General features: G+C 55.6%; 1 protein-coding gene across 2 annotated transcripts; it reads right to left on the bottom strand.

Annotated features, from left to right (window-relative positions):
* Positions 1–1,099: 1,099 nt before the first annotated feature.
* Positions 1,100–19,009, bottom strand: ITIH4 (inter-alpha-trypsin inhibitor heavy chain 4). Of its 2 annotated transcripts, none has more exons than XM_073010051.1 (24): positions 18,906–19,009; positions 17,528–17,688; positions 15,469–15,573; positions 15,167–15,329; positions 14,917–15,027; positions 14,263–14,391; positions 13,242–13,358; positions 12,800–12,968; positions 12,593–12,718; positions 12,227–12,408; positions 11,962–12,147; positions 9,367–9,506; positions 9,014–9,168; positions 8,674–8,700; positions 8,323–8,373; positions 8,137–8,175; positions 7,775–7,930; positions 6,839–6,901; positions 6,630–6,656; positions 6,425–6,541; positions 5,266–5,440; positions 2,008–2,162; positions 1,789–1,885; positions 1,100–1,300 (listed from the first exon to the last, which is right to left on the bottom strand). In XM_073010051.1, the coding sequence occupies exons 1-24, from the start codon at positions 18,993–18,995 to the stop codon at positions 1,231–1,233; spliced, it is 2,811 nt and encodes a 936-aa protein (XP_072866152.1). In that variant the 5' UTR covers positions 18,996–19,009; the 3' UTR covers positions 1,100–1,230. The 2 variants fall into 2 exon arrangements, with proteins under 2 accessions (XP_072866152.1, XP_072866153.1); XM_073010052.1 differs by having other exon boundaries at positions 7,775–7,900.
* Positions 19,010–19,668: the final 659 nt, after the last annotated feature.

The following is a 19,668-nucleotide window of genomic DNA, read 5'->3' as shown; positions in this document are numbered from 1 at the left end:
CAGCTTCCCCTACCCTGATGTCCCTGAGTTCACAATCCTGCTTGGCTCTTTTACCCTTACACTCATAGATTTTGGTTTTATTATCTTTAAGCTTTTTATTGGTGAGCCATAGACTCATATCCTTTTTTCAGAAGTAGGTGGGGTAATAGTAATTTTTGTTTCTTCTCTGAGACAGGGTCTTGCTCTGTTGCCCAGGCTGGAATGCAGTGGCATGATCACAGCTCTCTGCAGCCATGACCTCCCAGGCTCAAGCAATCCTCCAACCTCAGTCTCCCAAGTAGCTGGGACTACAGGCATGTACCACCATGCCGCTAATTTTTGTATTTTTTGTAGAGATGGAGTTTCATCATGTTGCCTGGGTTGGTCTCAAATTCTTGGACTCAATCAATCCTCCCGCCTTGGCCTCTCAAAGTGCTGGGATTACAAGTGTGAGCCACTACACCCAGCCATAAATTTTTTAAAGTATACGTTGCCCATACAGGAATTGGTGGAATCTTTGGGGTGCCTAACTCTGGGGCAAGAACAGGGAAGGAGACCCTCAACAGCACAGGATTTAGAGTTGGGACCCAGATCAGCCCTATTAGACGAGAGGTTCCTGGGAACAGGCCTATTTCCCTGCTACACCTGGGGCCTCGCCTCTGTGTCTCCTTCGAAGACCCGGTGCTTCCTTACAAGACAACGAGCAGACAGGTCTGCTCCTCAGCACAGCTATGAAAATCAGATTGTATAAAGCAAATCCCATTGCAGAGAGGTCCAAAAGCTCACTGAGAAAGTTTAGGAGTTGGACTAGAAAGAATTCCAACCCCGTTCACTCTTTTTTTTTGTAGTCAAAACTGAACCTCTGCTCCTGGAGAATGCTTCCAGCCCTGGGCCCCTCGCTGGGGGCGGGAGTGACATCTCAAATGGGTGGTTAGAGCTCAGTTTCCTTATTTGTAAAGTGAAGGGGCTGGATTGAAAGTTCAGCATGGGCCCTCCTGGCCATGGACCCTTGAGAGCTGACAGTGGAAGCTTCAGTGTTCCATGATGCTAAAGGTTCAGGATGTAAGGCTGAGGCCCTAGGGTTTGGCCACAGGGAACCAGAGACACCCACTTCCCGGGCTCACACCACCTTTCTTTATTTGTAATGAGTGGGACTTTTTATCCCCATGGTGGTCCAGGCCCCAGAAGCGGCCCTGCAGTTGCAAGGGGGCAGCCAAGCGTACAGGCTGGACACAGCTCCTTCCATCAGAACTACAGCTCCACAGACCAGCAGGAAATCTCCACTCCCGGGGGCCCCTCCTGGTAATCCAGCCTGCGCTCTCTGAAATGGAAAGACAGACAGACAGATAGGCATGTGGTCAGCAAATCTCAGGTGTGGTGGGAAAGGAGGGAGACAGCTGGGGACAGGAACATGGAGGGTAGGGAGTCCTGGGGTCCCTCTAGAATTCCCTCCAGCACAGGCAAACAAGGCCCAGTCACCCAGAGCCTGCTCTAGAGAAGTCAGTACGTGTGGTCTCCAGCATTCAGGGCTCTGGGAGCTCAGGGTGTGGACAGGGAGAGGTTCCTACCGTCCCCAACCAACCCCAGGGATCTCAGGGCCCATGTGCTTTCTGTGGGTCCGAGAAGCCCATCCATCTTTTGTGGGGTCACTGAAAGCTGGCTTAGACACGTCTACAGCATCAACCTTCCACCGGACTCTGTCTAGTTGCTGGGCAAGGACAGGAGTGGGGCCCTGGAGAGCCTGGCTCCTGGCCTCCCAGTCCCCACCCCACCCCAGCCAGGCTCAGCGGTCTGCTTGTGCCAAGTCACCTGGTGGCAGAGTAGTCACTGCCCTGAACCCTCAGCGTGCGTCTACTGTCATCTGACGCTGCTGGAGATCCCCAGAGCACCTCCTGGTAAAACTGGCCTGAGATACAAAGGGTGGGTCAGTAAGGGTGAGAGACAGAGGGAGCCTGGGAGGCGCGTGCAGGGGAGGGCACCGCCTGTTCCCAGGCACAGCTGGTTTCTGAGGAAGGCCGGGCACAGTACCAAGGGACCCGCCAACGTGGCTGGAGAAGCGGCCAGTGTCGCGCAGAAGCAGCCGGAGCCCCTCCCCACGGCCATCCCAGGACAACAGGCCGATGGTCACTTTGTCTGGGTCACTGAGCAGCAGGAGGCCCGTCTTGTCCATGGTCATCTTCAGGCTGTGGAAAGACCCAGCGTCTCGAGCGGGAAGGTACAGACGCGTGCTCGGAGCCTCAGCAGTCAGGGTGGGGAGCGGGCTGGGCTTCCCCTCTTGTCCAGGAAGTCATGGAGTGGCCCTAGGTGGGAAGGCCCTTAAATCTGGGTTTCCATTTCCTCATTGGTAAAATAGGACCAAAGTTAACCTAATGATGTCCGGTTTCCCCAGCACTTCTTTTCTTTCTCTTTTCTGTGGGGGCATGGACAGGGTCTCACTCTGTCCCCCAGGCTGCAGTGCAGTGGTGTGATCTCAGCTCACTGCAGCCTGTGCCTCCTTGGCTCAAGTGATTCTCCCACCTCTGCCTCTCAAGTAGCTGGTACTGCAGGTACATGCCACCATGCCCAGCTAATTTTTTTTATTTTTAAGAGACACAGGGTTTCACCATGTTGCCCAGGCTGGTCTCGAACTCCTGAGCTGAAGCAATCTGCCAGCCTCAGCCTCCCAAGGTGCTGGAATAACAGGCGTGAGCCACGGCGCCCGGCCTCTGGTTTTTTTAATTCACTTTCTCATAAATTAGTTTTATATGATTGAAGGAGTTTCTCTGATGCATCCACTCTGTCCCTTTTGTTATGCAGCTGGTGCACTCTCTTTGGATGACTCGTGTTTGATCATGTGTTTAATGTCTAAAGGGTAGGCCTCTTCTCATTCTGTCTTCTCATTTTTTTAGTTGAAATAACCCTTGAAATTCTTGCCTTTTTGGTGTTCTCATGAATGTTAGGTTCCTTTAAGCATGTTGAATAAGACCCTGCTGTTACTCAGAGGTTATTTTAAACAAATTTTCCCTAAACATATACTGTCCTGTTGTTTCAATTCAATCTAAAAGATGTGGTGTTTTTTTTTTTTTTTTTGAGACAGAGTCTTGCTTTGTCACCCAGGCTGGAGTGCAGTGGCGTGATCTCAGCTCACTGCAACCTCCACCTCCTGGGTTCAAGCGATTCTCCTGCCTCAGCCTCCTGAGTAGCTGGGATTACAGGCATGTGCCGCCACCACACCCGGCTAATTTTTGTATTTTTAGTAGAGACGGGGTTTCGCCATGTTGGCCAAGTTGGTCTCCAATTCCTGACCTGAGGTGATCCACCTGCCTCGGCCTCCCAAAGTGCTGGGATTACAGGCAGGAGCCACTGCGCCCAGCCTATTTTTCTTTTATCTTTTTTTTTGAGATGGAGTCTCGCTCTGTTGCCCAGGCTTGAATACAGTGGAGTGATCTCCACTCACTGCAAGTTCTGCCCCCCAGGTTCATGCCATTCCCCTGCCCAGCTAATTTTTTTGTATTTTTAGTAGAGACAGGGTTTCACAGTGTTCGCCAGGATGGTCTCAATCTCCTGACCTTGTGATCCTCCCGCCTCAGCCTCCCAAAGTGCTGGGATTACAGGCGTGAGCCACCGCGCCCGGCCACCTATTCTTCTTTATGTCTTCTGTAGCTCATGAAAGTATTTGGACACTCTCTCCCCATAATTAATAGGATTTTACTTCTATTTCATTTTCTAGGCATAAAAATGCTATTGATTTTAGTGAATCTACCAGATAGCAAGGAATTTTAGATTTTTTTTTTTCTTTTTTTTTTTCTTTGGAGACAGGGTCTTACTCTGTCACCCAGGCTGGAGTGCAGTGGTATTAACTTAGCTTACTACATCCTCCGTCTCCCAGGTTCAAGCAATTCTCAGCCTCCTGAGTAGCTGGGTTTACAGGTGCCCACCACCACACCTGGCTAGTTTTTGTATTTTTAGTAGAGACGGGGTTTCACTATGTTGGCCAGGCTGGTCTCAAACTCCTGGCCTTAAGTGATCCACCCACCTCGGCCTCACAGAGTGTTGGGATTACACTTGTCTTGGGTGGCATGAGCCACCGTACCTGGCCAACTTTTAGATCTTTTATTTTATTTTTGAGATGGAGTCTCACTCTGTCGCCCAGGCTGGAGTGCAATGGCATGATCTCGGCTCACTGCAACCTCCACCTCCCAGGTTGAAGTGATTCTCCTGTCTCGGCCTCCCAAGTAGCTAGGATTACAGGTGCATGCTGCCATGCCTGGCTAATTTTTTGTATTTTAGTAGAGATGGGGTTTCACCGTGTTTCCCAGGCTGGTCTCAAACTCCTGAGCTCAGGCAATCCACCCACCTCAGCCTCCCAAAGTGTTGGGATTATAGGCGTGAGCCACCACACTGGGCCTAGATCTTTTATGAACTTGGGAAGGTTTTTGGGTGAGCCCTTGGATTAGCTGGGTGTGCACTCATCTGTCAAATGCAAGGGAGTTCCCGAGAAGGGCTGGGTGAGGCAGGGCTGGACAAGCCTCTCCACACTTGGAAAAGGGTGAGCTATGACACAGGCCGGGGGTTCGGAGGCCACTGCCCACGGAGGACCAGGGCCTCAGCCCTTCCCCAAGGCCCCTCGCGATCTGCAAAACTGGAAGACTGTCCCTGGAAGGCCACTGTGAAGCAGTGAGCTCCCCCACCCAGAAGAAGTGGCCTTCTGCCTCCATTATTCACCAGCTGCTCAGTATTTGAGGCCACTGACTTGTGTCTCCTTAGCAAAGCTCCAAGGATATGCTAAAGAGAATGCTGGTAACCTGCTGTCAACAGTGCTCTCTAGCTTCTCACTACTGTCATCAGAATATCACGTCACTACGTAGACAGCGCCATGCTGTGGGGTGCCTGGGGGGCACTGCATCATCTGATGGCAAAGTGCTCCCAACTACACTCTCTCACTGGGTTCTCCCCTCAGCCTTCTGACTCTGGGCCAGGATGATGAGTACTGGTTATTAGTGAAGAAACTGAGGTTCAGAGGAACTAAGCTGCCTGCCCAGGGTCACAAAGGATGAGCAGCAGAGCTAGCTCCAAACCACACTGTCTCCTGCATGGGATAGCGACCTGGGTTAGGTCCCCAGGACAAATCCTCAGTGCCCTCTGGAACTGCAGGGGTATACGGCAGGGCTCTTGTCTTTTGCACCTCCTGTGAGTGTAGCCACTCTATTCTTGGGTCCATGGCTTCAGGCCACCTGCTGGTACCATCATCAGCCACTGTAGCCTGAAAGGGCAACCCCTGGCCCCGGGCTCCAGCCTGGGCCTTACCCGGGCATCACTGAGAACAGCGTCTCCTTCCACTTGTACGCAGAGCTTCTTCGGTTCCGAGTTACCACCACGTGTTCAGGGGATGCATGAACCCGGACTGGAGGGTTCTTGAAGGTCACTTCGATCCATGAGAACCCAGCCTTCTCCCTCTCATACTGGCCAGTCACCTCAACCCCTGGGAAGACCAAACCAGAGAGGTCAAAGTTGGGCCCCAGCCAGGGCTGACACCGACCTGCACAGGGAGTCCTCCCTGATCACAGCCCCTGGAGTTCCGCAGCAGCTCCCTCCCTCATCAGGAGGGGCGTCCCTTTCTCAGCACTCCTTCACACTGGGGGCTGGCTCCACAATCTCTCCACTCACCCCTGGTGTCTATGGCTTTGGAGGGGCCCCTAAATCCTCAGCGATGGCCACCCTCAGATGAGGCCTTTGAGAATTAACTTGTCTCCAGTCCACAAGCCTTCAGAACACCCTATGGAGCGCCTGGCCCTGAGCTAGATGCTGCAGCCAAGGGTAAGATGGAGAATCGGTGCTGCCTGCCCTCAGGAAAGACACTCCCAGGGCTGAGGAAGTGGGAGACCACATGCATCTGAGGAATGAGAAAGCCGTGGATGTCCTTTGGCTTTGAGCAGGACTGGGCGGAGGGGGGGTGAGCATCGCTGAGTGGAGTGTGTCTCCATGTCTGGTTCAGGATTGAAGGGGCGGGGCCTAGCCAGCACCCCTGTCTCTTCCTGCCAGTCTCATCCACACCTTCTAGGGTCTCATCTTTTGGGGCTCTGTATCTGCAGGCACTAACTCCTCCATCTGGAACATCCTTATGCTGGTCTCTGTGTGCCCGCCAGGGCCCTGCCATCCCTATGCGACCCTAGGAAGCTCCCTGGACCCTTGCCCCACCCTGGCTCCTCCTCTAGGCTCACCTCCACATGGCTGCCATGCTTATCTGTGCCTAGGCCACCCACACCTGCACACAAGGTGCCCAGTGGAAGGTCCCTGGGGTGGCTGTGTGAGTGTGTGCCCATGCCGGGGCTTGGAGGCAGGACCATGCTATGATCTGGGAGGGGCCTGTGTGGGGCCAGCCTGCACGCACTGTGTGTGTCTCTGTGGGCAGGTGGTGGGTGGGTGTCAGTAGTATCTGGGTCTCTCTGGGTGTGCCCCCTCTCACCTTGCTCAGGGTCTGAGAGCAGGTTCATTGGCCCCTGGTGATGTCTGGGGTCCACACAGAGCTGCTCCACGCTTTGCCCAGGCAGTGGCAGGATGGCAGAGGGAGCCTGTATGGGGGCTGGGACAGCCAGGGCACAGCTCCTGGAGCAGGAAGGGCAGGCTAGGGGCAAGGATGTGGAAGGGGGCCCAGGGGGCTGGGAACTTACCTGGGGTTTGGGTTGTCATGGTTGTTTCTAAAAGAAGAAAAAGTCTGGGTTTAGGCAGCCCCTTCCTGAGGAGTGGGAGGTTGAGGGAAGGAGTAGTGACCAGGTATGGCCGGGTTCCCTCTCTACTTCAACATCAAGACGCTCACGTGACAGGTCACTCCCCTCCCAGGATCCCCCTGTTAGGACAGGGCCTCTGGTCTTGGGGGCACCTTTGATTTTGGTATTCGTGACATGAGACACAGCTGGATCAGGATTTGAGGTGGCTGGTGGTGCTGAAGCAGGCATCAGGGCAGGAACATCAGGAAACAGAAAGGGAGCAGGGAGACCGTCAGGAGGCGAGCAACCAGTGGCGCAGCCACCGCTGTCACCACGCTGCGGCCCCCCATCCTGCCACACATACGCTCCACCTAGAATGGCCTTTGTCATGGGAGATTTTCAAACAGAAGAGCATGCTGTCAGGGATAGGTCCAGCCTGGCTCTGCAGCTGTGTTTGAGTGCAGATTTGGGGATCAGAAACAGTTCAAGGGACCTCTGTTGACTTTCTGAACGGAGGAAGCCCTCCCTTCCTAGAAGGTTTCCTCATGAGTCAGCCTCTAGAGTATAGTGGATCCTACTCAGTGAAAGTAAAGGACAGGTGAAGTCCTGCCTTGGGGAGGGGAGGCCTGATGTCCGTACAAGGGGTAGTGGGGAGAGGGGCCTTCAGAGGGAGGAAGCTGGCAAGGACTGCTCCAAAGAGCGCTGTGACGTGCACACTTGGCCAGTCCCTGCCCCTCTTAGGGCCTAGGGTCCCCTCTGAACAAGGAGTGTGGGAGAGGCTGCTCTATCACAGCCTGTGGTCTGACAACCTCAGGGCAGCTGAAGGACCTGGGAGAGCTCGCACCTGAGATGAGATGCTGAGGACTGGGCATGGGGCAGCTGCAGAGAGCTGGGAAGGTGAGGACAGCCTCCTTAGGAAATGCACTCCCCCGCCGGCCCCAGTAAATGATCCCAGGTTGAACTGACCCACAATTACTTCACATCGTGCCCTCATCAGCCATCCCTGGCCTGGCCTGCAGTGCGTGCTTTACCCCAACCCCCTCTGTGGGGCAGGCTCAAGGACCACCATGAGGAAACTGAGGCCCTCACAGGACCGGAAGGCGGCTTACAGATGGCCAGACGGCGGAAGGGGCGGAGAGCAGCATGGTCAGGAGCATCAGGAGGTCCTGGGGGTCCAAGTTGCCCCGAGCTGAGAACCCCGGGTCCGAAATTCAACAGGGAGCCAGCAGCTCCAGCTTTGGAGAAGTTGACAGATGCAGTCTTCTCTGAGGTGGGGTGTGGGTCCTCACAGTCAGGGCTTCAGATCCACCCACGAGTGGGTGCGGAGAGGGCAACTACGTCCCCTCTCCCCACACCCGGCCAACTCAGGGAGCCTCTCCCCCCACAGCTGGGAGATAATCAATGCTGGAACAATAATGGACCCCCCTCGAACTCCGCCCCCCCGGGGATGTGGCAGAACCCCTCAAACTACCTTGTCTACTCAATCCTCTTCTTGGAGAAAAGGAAGCCTCTGTGTGGTCAAGTCCTAATCAGATACAACTGAACTGAGGCCCGAGGGCTGTCACCAGCCAGAGGAGCTGGGCAAGGCACTCCCCTCCACAGCCAGGACCGAGCCCGATCTATCAATCTCCCCTCCCCCCACCTCCAACTTTGTCACCTGGTTTTGGCATTTTTGCTCCCTGGAGATAATATCTGAAGAAAGTGGAACCTGGAAATCAGTGGGACCTGGGTTTGCATCTTGCACCCACCTTCCTGTGGCCCCGCTTGAATGGGGACTGTATTCCCAGTGCTGGGGACAGGGCTGGAGGAGCAGCCAATATCTGAATGCACAGGTGACTAAATGCACCAGCGTGCTGGGTCAGACTATGCCACCGCCTGGCAGCAGGGCTGGGCTGGAGAGGCCTGGGCGGACCTGGGCCCTGGCCAGTAACCTCACAGGGCTGGCGCCCTGGACCCTGTGTTAGCAGACCACCACCCAGCACAGCCTTTGAGGATGTTCGCTGCTTACCTGAGTGGACGTTCCTGTTTCTACTTTCTGGATAAAACAGAGAGAGAGAGAGAGACAGACAGACAGAGACACGGACAGACACTGTCAGGGTGGTTTTCATCAATTCAAAGCGCTTGTGTTTTATCTTGCTACCCAATCCTGGACTATATCGTAGGTGCAATGAATTTGGGGAGATAGGAAACCTGGCTTCACTTTCCTCATCAGTGAATAGGCTGAATCTCCCAGCGGGAGTCTGTTGGGGGCACGGTTGGGGTCTTGGTCAGGATGCAGGGAAGAGTCGGGAGAATGCTGGGTCCAAACTCTGCTACCTGGGAGGCTGAGATCTCAACCCCACACCCACCGCCTTCCACAGGCTTCTCAGCAACTTGAGACTGCTCTTGGTCTTCGGGTTTGGTGACTACCATAGATGTGAGAGGTGTGACAAAGCTGTAGGCAAGCGATAAATTCAGCGCTCGGGTTAGGAGGGCCTGCTGATCAGCGTCAGATGCGGAGACACTGTAGGTGAAGGACATCAGAACTCAGGAGGTCCCTGAATTCAGGAACAGATTTTCCATCCAGCCCCTTCTAGGGACCGGGAGAATCTGGAGCTTGGACATGATACCAAGACCCCCCTCTCTCCATGCTTAGGTGCTGTCCCGTGCCACCGGTGCCTGCCCCCTACCGACAGGCTTAGGGAGGTGCTGATGCACTCACCTCTGCTCCAGCAGCTGCTGGATAGTCAGGCATGCCCAGAGCCTCTCCATGAAGTTGTGGAAGATATACTTGGGGCTCTGGAACTCCGCTTGCTGCTCTGCCACGCTGGACTCGGTTTGAAAAGTGATGTCCTGCGTAGGCTGGAAAGAGGGACCCAGCCAGGGCAGGAACAGTGAGGGCCGGACATCTGCATCTGGCCTGGCACTTCTGAGCTCTTCCATGATTGGAGCTGGGGCAGGTCCCACACACTGACTGTGAGGACTGCATTTCCTTTGAGTGGGGGTAAGGAGGGGGCTTAGGGGTGCAAGGGGCTCAGTCACAGAGCATACAGGGATGAGATGGAGGTGAAGATAAAAGGTAACAAAGTAGCCCAGGTACAACAAGGCAGGCACGGCGCCAGAACTCAGATCAGCCAAACCTCTGGAAGAAAGGGATGGGAACCTCAGGCCAGTGTAGAAACAGCAGCAGGAAGGATTTGCAAGTGAAGTGTGGAGCAGGAAGGGTCCCTAGCTACAGCCTGCCCTTACCCCAAAGGTGGGGGAAAGGGACAGGGAGGGAAGGACCTTCCCGGGGCTCAGAGGCAGATTTGAGAACAGAAGGCAGATGTCGTGGCTCCGGGTCTGGGGCTCCATCCACCCAACGGCTGTCCCTGTGGAAGCAGGCCCCTCTGCAGCTGGCCACTGTGGGACCATGACAGGGAAGCGTGCACCCAAGCTCTATGTGAACCCGCTCCCTCTTCCCTCAGGGAGGGGCCTGTGGTCTCAGACTGACCCAGCTCCCTGCCTGGGAAATGGGCTTCTAAGGCAGAGGAATCCCAGGCCTCTCCCACCAGAGCTCGCCGAGTGGTCAAGAGACCTTTTCACAATGTGGATCAGACCTGTGCCTCTACTCCCACTGGAACCAGCCTGTCTCTCACCCTGGCTGGCTTTCCACAGCTTCGGCACACACAGGCCACCTGCATGGATTTTGCCCCATCCACACATACAGCTACTTAATTGATATTTTTCCTTAAATGAACTTTAAGTAGGCTAATAATTTTTACTTGGCTTTATACCCATAAAATCTTGGATCGGGGCCGGGCGCGGTGGCTCACGCCTGTAATCCCAGCACTCTGGGAGACCAAGGTGGGCGGATCACAAGGTCAGGAGATCGAGACCATCCTGGCTAACATGGTGAAGCCCTGTCTCTACTAAAAATACAAAAAAAAAAATTAGCCGGTGGCGGGTGCCTGTAGTCCCAGCTACTCGGGAGGCTGAGGCAGGAGAATGGCGTAAACCCGGGAGGTGGAGCTTGCAGTGAGCCGAGATCGCACCACCGGACTCCAGCCTGGGTGACAGAGCGAGCCTCTGTCTCAAAGGAAAAAAAAAAAAAAAGAAAGAAAAAAAGCAAACTTAGGTCTGAGGTTCAGGTCAGATTTTTCAGAATACACATTAAAATAAGTAAATAACTACTAAAACAAAGCCATGTCTGTCTGTGACCTCCCCTGAATCACCTTGGGTTCCGCACTGTGGGAACCCACGGCCTCCAATCTAAATCAGCTGCTGACGTGTATGGCGTGCTTACACTGGACATCAATCACAGTGGCTTTCTGAGGGGGGCAGTGACTTATTCCCATGTTTCCATAGGAGGAAACTGCGGTACATGGAGATTAAGTGACTTCTCCATGTCTCCCATTTCGAGGTGGCAGAGCTGGGTTTGAAGCCAGGCAGGGTGGCCACACAGCCTGTACCAACAGTCATGACACTTGGGGACTTGTCCTGAGACAAGGCCATGGGCCCCCAGCGCCCACTGCTATTCTCTTCACACTCGCTGCCCTCATGCCACAGGGGCCTAACATATTCCTCCACTGCCCCATCTGGACTCTTCCCACCTCCTCCTTATCCCTTAGTCTCTGCTGGGCTTCCTCCAGGAAACCCTCCCTGATCCCCAGGCCAGGCTGGGGCTCCTAGTGCTGCTCCCCTGAGTCCGGGGTTAGATCCCAGCCTGTAGCTCGTTTGTGTGATGACATGTCCTTGGGCTGTCTCTCCTATGAGGGCACGGAGGGGTCAACCTCATTCACCGCTGCACCCCAGGGGCTGAAGAAGGCCCTGCCACAGGGCTGGTGCTCAGTTTCTCTTTGTGGAATGACAGGGGGTCCCTGGGAGGAGGCAGGGAAGGCTGGGCAAGGACAGGGTGCCACGTAGCAAGCTGGGCTCTTGGCCCGGTTGCAGTGGGGCCCAGGGCAAGCGGTCCGCCCTGCCTGGAGCTCAGTCTGCTCATCTGTGAAATAGGAGCAGCCCTCCCCTGTCCAACTGCAACCTGAGAGGGCTGGTACCAGGACAGGAGGGGATGACGACTAGGGAGGAATCCCTGCCCTCACCTGTGCTCACAGGTGCACACACCCGTTGCTGAGGGCCTGTATGTGCTGGGCACAGCACAGGTGGTCTCATGAGAATCACTCCATTTTCTCATTGAATCCTTGCCATGCCCCTGTGTCATCCATAGGCAGCAGAGGGGAAAGCTGGAGCGGGGCAGGTCTGGGATTGGAGCCCAGCCCCTCCGGATGCAGAGGGGGAGGCTGCCCTTCCCCTCCAGGGTGGCTTTGGCCACACTCACCAGCTTCCCACTGACTGTGGCTGTGAGCACATCAGGCCCCTGGGCCTGGAGCTTCCCAGCCACCACCATCTCTGAGCCCTTGAAGAGGAGCCGGAAGTTATTCTGAGTGATCTCCTCCACGGCATTGCTTGGGTACTCGAAGGTCACTGCTGTCAGCAGTGGGTTGGCCACTTCCTGGTAGAAGTCCTGCAGAGTTGGGGGTGTCATAAAGGCCAGGCTGGGTCTGCCCACTTCTCTGTGCAGCCCACCTGGGGCATGCTGGCACCTGGAGCTGCAGGGCAGAGTCTGAGTCCTCATGGATGCGCCGGGCCAGGCCACCGTTGTCCAGTGCCAGCTTCTCTAGGAAGGCATAGCTGACGTCGAAGCCGAAGCCCAAGCAGAAGAGGCTGTACCGGCCACTTACAGCTTCCCGCACGTTTTTCTGGATGCTCCTGGGGTTAGTCTCCCCTGGACCCAGGGGTTTGGGATGAGGGTGAGAAAACAGTGATTTACTCAATGAATAGTTCTGGAACCTCAGAGCCGAGGGGCCTCACTGACCCCCTCTCCCTGCCCAGGTCCCACAGCAAGCCCAGGTGCAGCCCCAGCCGCCTCCCCATGCAGCGTGTCCTGGAGTCGCAGGCAGGGCCCTCACCCACGGTGGGGTCGCCATCAGTGAGCAGGATGATGAGCGAGACGCTCCCGTCGGGCAGCCGCTCCTCCTGGTTGCTGCTGTCCAGCAACTGCACAGCCACCAGCATCGCATCATTGATGTTGGTCCCTGAGGAGCACACACTCTCAAGGTGGCCCCCAGCCAGGAGCCCTGGAAGCCCCCACCCTGCAGGGCCACAGAAGAACTTACCTCCCAGGGCCTGGATGCCGGCAGCGAAGCTCCTGGCCTCGTTCACGTTCTCAGCTGAGGCTGGCACCAGTGATGGCCTCCACTGAGTTGCTTCTGTACTGAAGACGATGAGGTTGAACTGGTCTCTGGGGCTGAGGTCATCCAGGATCTTGATTAGGGCTTCCCGGGTCTGGTCAGGGAGAGGGAATACTGCTTCAGAAGGGCTCCCTGAGGGCTCGTGTGCCCTTGGGCTGGCATCCTTGGACTCCTGTCTCAGGCGTGAGGTCATGGTATCGGCTCTAGGAACAGGGCCTGCCCTAGGCTCTGGCCAACCTTGGCTCCTGAGAGCCACCCGCCCCACGGTGCCAAAAGGTGAAGGAAGGGGGTCTGCCTGTCGGACCACAGCTGATAGCGTGAAGGGCCTGGGAGTTCTCAGGGCCCTGTTCTGGGCCACAGGACCTACCTGTTGGATTTTCCTGCCACTCATGGAGCCGCTCTTGTCAATGACAAAGACCACATTCTTGGGCATTGTGGTTAGGCCCTCGGGGGCAAAGTAGTGTACAAAGTAGCCATTCTCGATCTGTGACCAGAGTAAGACCCACCCAGGCCATCAGAGCTATGATCGTGCCCTATCCCCATTCATCCCCCTTACCCCAAATTCTTGGGTTTCTGTGCTCTGTTCCAATCCCATTTCCATCCCACTGCTAACCTCCCCAAAACCTTGCCTTCTTTCAGGGCTCAGACTAGCGCCTTTCTTGCAGAAGCCTTCCCTGCTCATGCATAGCCCACTAGAACGCTCCCTGCAACTTTTCCTTCTAAGTTCTAAGTTCAGACATCATAAACCTGACAACCATGAAAAGACGGAAGACTTCAAAACCATGGAGTAAAAGGGAATTATAACAACAATGGCAGAAATGGCTGGGCGTGGTGAATCACGCCTGTAATTCCAGCACTTTGGGAGGCTTAGGTGGGAGGATCACTTGAGCCCAGGAATTCAACACCAGCCTGGGCAACCTTGTCTCTATCGGAAAAAAAAAAAAAAAAAAATTAGCCAGGTGTGTTGTTGCATGCCTGTAGTCCCAGCTACTAGGGAGGCTGAGGCAGGAGGATCTTTTGAACCTGGGAGTTTGAAGGTGCAGTGAGCCATGATTGCACCAAAATACAACAACAATAATAATGCCAGAAACGAGTGTGAAAGAAACTACTGCAAATGTGCGTAAAACTGAGTTGTGAGCCTCCCAGCAGCAGAGGCAAAGAGGGAAACCCCACAGGGCAGATCTTCTCAGAGACAAACCTTTTCTGCCTGGGAAAGGGAATAGTTTCAGGGACAACACAACTAAATCACGTGTCTTCTGTCTGTGCCGGTCCCTGGTGCACACTGCTAAGTAAGGGTGGTTCTTTTCCTCTTCGAAAACACCCAAGCTCAGGCCCTTGCAGGTGGACAGACCTCCAGGCTGCTCTGCTCTTGCCTGGAGTCCACCCACCTGAATGGTGCCCCCGGAGACGGCCCGGTCCACATCATAGCGGATGATGAGGTGGCCGTCCAGGACTGTTTCTTGCTGCTCTGGGGACTTTTGCTGCTGGGAGAGCGTTGGCTTGAACTGGATGTGAGCCTGGAGGAATAATCTGGGCTGAAGTTGGGAGGAACAGCAAAGCCAGGCCAACAACACCCTCTACCCAGTCCATATATTGGGAAATGAGAATTCCAGGATGTAGCCTTGGGTCCGTATTCCAGGGCACCTCCTTTCAGGCTGCATTACTGATGGGTCGCTTTCACATACGGGAGGGGTGTGATGAGCGCCCTGTTCCTGGAGTTGTGCAAGCAGAGGCTGTTCCAGGATGTGTGCAGTCCAACCATCTCCTCCTCTCCACTTGGCCCCCAGACCCTCACATCAGTCTATTCTCCAACCCCTTCCCAGCCAGATCTCAGGGCTCATATGAGGACACCACAGTCCTTCTCTAGGCTTTGCCCTTCCCATCTGCCAAATGACAGCAAGGACACAGAGATCTCAAGAGCCTCTCCAGCTCACACCTCACTGGACGGAGAGCCTATCCAGCTCTCTGGAAATCCAGGCTTATAGGGCTGGCCTGAAGGCAGGGTCCTTGGTACCCTTGCCTGCTGACCACAACAGACCCACCTTGGTCTTATTCTGCGAGGTGATGAGGGCATCTACCAGCTGGTTGGTCATGAAGGTGCTCTCTGTCTCCAGGAAGCTGATGCCCTGGGGCTCGAAGATATGAATGTCCATCTGGAGGCAAGATGTGGGTCCCTGGGTCAGCCAGGAGCCTGGGCTGGGGCTCACACGAGGCCCAGGGGCAAAGAGGGGCCGTCCTCAGCAGGGCAACGGTCATGTAGGAGGCCTCCCCGGAAGAGGCAGCAGCAGGTACCTGCAGATGCTTGACCAGCTGCTGGGGACGCACTTTCAGCAGCAGCTCATACACCCCCAGACACCGCTTGAGCAGTTCCTCATAGACCAGCTCAAAGGTGATCTTGGCATTGGGAGCCACACTGACTGACACCTGGAACTGCTCCATGTTTCTCCCGGTGGCCCTGGGGGAGAAGGGCATCAGGCCTGCCCCTCCAGGACAGGTGGGGTAAGGCTGGTGGAGGTGGGGGCAGGGTTAAGGGCCAAAGGCAGGGTGGCCTATGTTTAGACCCTCTCCGCTGAAGCTGCCCCCTGCCAGCTCACTTGACAAGTCCGGCGCTCTTTCCCTTGGCCACTGCTGCGCTGTACTGCGCCTGGGCTTTGGCCTTTTCCTTGATGATCCCTGGGTAGGTCACGCCATCAATGATCCTGGGGGCAGAAGGGTGGGAGTTGTTGAGAGTCTGGTGTGAGGGTTCCATTCCACTCCTGCCTCCTCCAGAGCGCCTTTCTGGACTTGGTGTGCCTCTCGACACAGTGACTTCCATCTTTGCCTGAGCCCAGGGCCATTTATTATGCACCTACTGCATACAAGACTCTGCACAGGGCACTCTGCAAAGTGCGCCAGGCCTCTAGCTCCCAGAGGTGTGTACGGTACCAGTAAGCATTCATTTTATAGACGGGATGAAGGGGAGGCTGCAGAGGGGCAGGGCCGGGCTAAGTCCTGCCTTCTCTCCACCTGTCCAGTCTGGCCCAACTGGCCCACATTCCCACCTGCCCCTTCCACTTCACGGACCATTCCAGGGAACCAGTTCATCACCAGCAAGAGCTCTCTGAGCCACACTCGTTCCCAGCCCTGTGTGCAGCCATGTGGGGCCAGGACTGAGGAGGAAGGAGACGCAGGGCTGGAGCCTCTGAGCCCTTTCCGCCTACAGCAGTCTCCCCCTTCCCTCCCATAAGAGGCAGGCACCCTGCAGGTAGGCTGGCATATCTGGAGGGAGGCTTTGGACAACTAGTGGACGGGATTCCTGAGTGTGTGGACACGCTCCTAGCAGCCATCCTTTGGGGGCTGAGAAAGAATGGCCCAGGACATTTCTCAGGGAGGAAAATGACTTCGCCAGAGCCTCCTTGTGGGGTAAGTAGGGATGTGCCTGGTCAACTTCACCTGCTCTATCTGTTGGTGGTATGGAAGTGTGGGAGTGTGTGGCAGTGGGCAGGAGGGGGAGCAGCCAGGGTGTCAGGACTATGCGTCCCTCCTGCCTGATCTTCCTGGTTATAATTTAACTCCAGCCCCAGATGGGGCCGGTGAGTGGGCAGCGGCACTTCTCCTGGGTAGGCAGTGCATTATCTCTCCAGATGCCCAGCTGGGGCTCCCGGCCAGGTCAGGGAGCAGGGAACCTGCCCTCTGCTCCCCTAACTCATGCAGCAACAGGATCTGGGTCCAGAGAATGCAATTGACAGTCCTGGGCTCTCAGCAGATGCAATGGGCCTGGACCTGGCAACTGCTGACCCTGGCATCCATGTCGAAGGCTGACACGGCCCATAGGGCTTGCACTGCAAGCTGGGCAGCATAGGCCCGGGCTCTGGGTTAGGAAAAGTAGGGGCTGCTGTGGAGTGAGGGGTGCATGGGGCCTGAGGGAGGAGACCAGCCCCCACTGCAGTTTTCCAGAGGCCCCAGTGTGGACCCTGCATGAGAGACACTCCCTCTCTGCCCCACCATCGCCCTCTCTGTTTCTGGGAAAAGCCTCACTCTTGTCCTAAATCACAGCTTTTCCTGGCGGCAAGGGACAGACAGCGTCCTGGTGCATTTAGTAAACATTACAAAACTGAGTTGGGAAGGGGAGGGGAGGGTGGCAGAGGACAAAGTAAGGACCATCACTGGCTCACAGAGTTCAGAGAGACCTCAGGCATCTCTCATGCAGCCTGAGCAAAAATGTCCTCTGCAGGATCCCAGCTTGGGGCGTAACGAGGAGAATCCTCCTCAAGCCACTCTCCACTGTGGGGAAGCCAAGGATCTAGGAGGTTTTCTGTACTTTGAGCTGGAATGTGCATCTCGGTGACTCCCTCTTGCCTGGTGTGGCCTCAGGAGGCCTCAAGTCTGTGCTCCTCAAAGGCAAAGCCACAAAGATGCTGTGGTTCTCTGCCTGCCACCTGGACAACACTTAGGGATGATGAATGGCTGGATGGAGGGAAGGACGGGGGCATCTTTGAGAACAAGTCCCTTGGCAAGTCCCTGTTCCCTGTGTGCCCCCCAGGTGCAGGGTGTACTCCTGAAGATGCACACCCTGGCATGCCTCACTTCAAGAAGAGGGTTTGCTGGCACAGAGCAGATGGAGTCATAGCACTGGGGGGTGTGGAGAGGGGAGGAAGGTGGGAAGACACCTACATGGAGAAGTTGGTGATGAAGGCTTTCTTGGGCAGCTCCATCTGGAAGGTGGCCTCCTGCACAGTACTGGCCCTATTGACCACTCGGCTGGTGACGACCGTGTGGGCAAATCGGGATGAGACCCTGGAGTCCACGGTGAGGCTGTAGATGTCGATACCATTCTGGACCAGCAAAGAAGAAGGGGAGTTGCAGGGTTTCAATGCCACCTCAGCTCAGGGTGACACTCTTCAAGAGTTGGCCCTGACTCTGGCTCCAGACCAAACCCTGGCCCCCAGTCTGACTAAGCCACTGACCAGGCCTCAGGCTGAACCCAGTGAGGCATCTCCTATGTGAACATTTGCCTCAGGTAAGAGGTAGCTGTGTGCTTCATTCCCCACCCTATGGCACCACAGGGCAGGGGTCACGTCCTTCTTGATCTATGGGGGCCTAGAGTGCCCCTCGGAGAAGAACAAGCATGCAGGGAGTGGAGCTGGTGAAGCCGGGGCCAGTGTCTGGGAGGGGCATCACACACAGCCTTTGGCAGGGGTGACAGCCCTGGTGGGGTCAGGGAGCTTTGCACGCTGGCTTAGCTTTGCCCAGAAAAAGGGCAGTGACCAGGTCCTTTGATTTCTGGAGACTTTGGCCTCTGTGGCAACAGGAAAGCTCCCACCAGTCTCCTACCAGGAAGCCCTGGGAGCTGGGAGAATTCGGAGGTAGACTAGAGTCTGGTCTCTAAGAGCTGGGAATCTTCCTCTCTGCTCCGCAGTGGGCCCTCCCCAACTCACCCCCTCTTCGGCAGGGCACTCCCTAGCATGTGCCATTTGCCTTGAGACCTGTGTCCCCCAAGGAGGGGCACACGGGCACCTCTTACCTGCTTGTGTGTGACATGCTCCCGCGCACCAGCTCTGCTCGGCTGCATGCAGCTGCCTGAATGCAGTTTGGCACAGAGGTGCCAAGTGGCTTGTTTATGCGCTTGGGTATTTGCTCTGCGACAGGCACTGTCTTAAGCACTTAATAGATACAACGGGTTTGGTTTTCACAACCACTACCCTCTGAATAGGTTCTAGTATTACCCTGTTTACAGATGAGGAAACTGAGACATAGACAGAATAAATCACTCCCCTGAGGTCACTTACTAGAAAGTGGTAGAACCAGGCTCGTAAAACTGTATTTCCTCATTTACAAAATGGAAGTGATTGGATCATCCCCTCTATTAGGTGGGAGAATACCAGTAAGGCCCTTGAGGTAGTGCCTGGCGGGAGGTCTGCACTATTTTTTGGCACACACATTGATGCACACGCACTTGCGCTGGACACGCTCACACATGCGGAGGCTCTTCCCCACTTCCCAGGCGTTCTCTCATCCCCCAGCTCACGCCACACCCACGGACACTGGCTACCTTTTGGGCGGTGGTGGTCTGGTGGATGGCCAGCAGTGAAAGCAGGACCAGAACTCTGCTGCAGGTATGGACAGGCCGTGGGGGCTTCATCGTGGCTCCAGTGTCTGCCAGGCGGCTTCTGAACTTGAGAGCAAGTGGGGAATGGATTAGTAATTTGTTTGCTGCCCCACCCACTTGGGGGCAGGTTCTGGGAAATTGGGATCTACAAGCCAAAAACCACAGTGGCCTCAGATAAGCAAATGACGAATGTCCTGTGGACCTTGGCTGGGGGCAGGAATGTATACTAAAGAAAGGTATGCTCAGGTTGGAGTGGGGTAGGTGCCCCTTCTGAAAGGTGCGAAACCTTCACCAGGACCCTTCACACCAGGCATTCCACCAAGCTCCACAGGGCTAGGAGGGAACTGACAGTGAAGATTCAGTCTGCTCTCCGTTAAGTCCAGCCTGGGGAGAAACGGGGATGGTGGGGAAGACTAGGGCTATAGGGCTACCCTAGTGGCTTCCTGGAGGAAGGCGGCTTGGCCACCAGGTAAGTGTGACTGGCTGATGGGAGGGCCCAAAGGCATGGAGTGACGCTAGGAGGTGTCTGTGTGGGGCAAGATCTAGAGGCAGGACAGATACGCCGTATTTCTGAAGTGAGAGGTGCTGGCACGGGGCGCCTCCTTCTCTCTCCTGAGGTCCCAGGCTGCTGTTTGGGTGCCATTAATCTAGCCAGGGCTTTAGGTTCAACCCCAGCAAGGCTCCCAAAACAAGAATGGCAATTAGG

This window comes from Chlorocebus sabaeus, chromosome 22 (assembly GCF_047675955.1).
Source record: "Chlorocebus sabaeus isolate Y175 chromosome 22, mChlSab1.0.hap1, whole genome shotgun sequence".
NCBI lineage: Eukaryota > Metazoa > Chordata > Mammalia > Primates > Cercopithecidae > Chlorocebus > Chlorocebus sabaeus.
The sequence above is the reverse complement of the archived record's forward strand: the minus strand, read 5'-3'. Positions and strand labels throughout refer to the sequence as shown.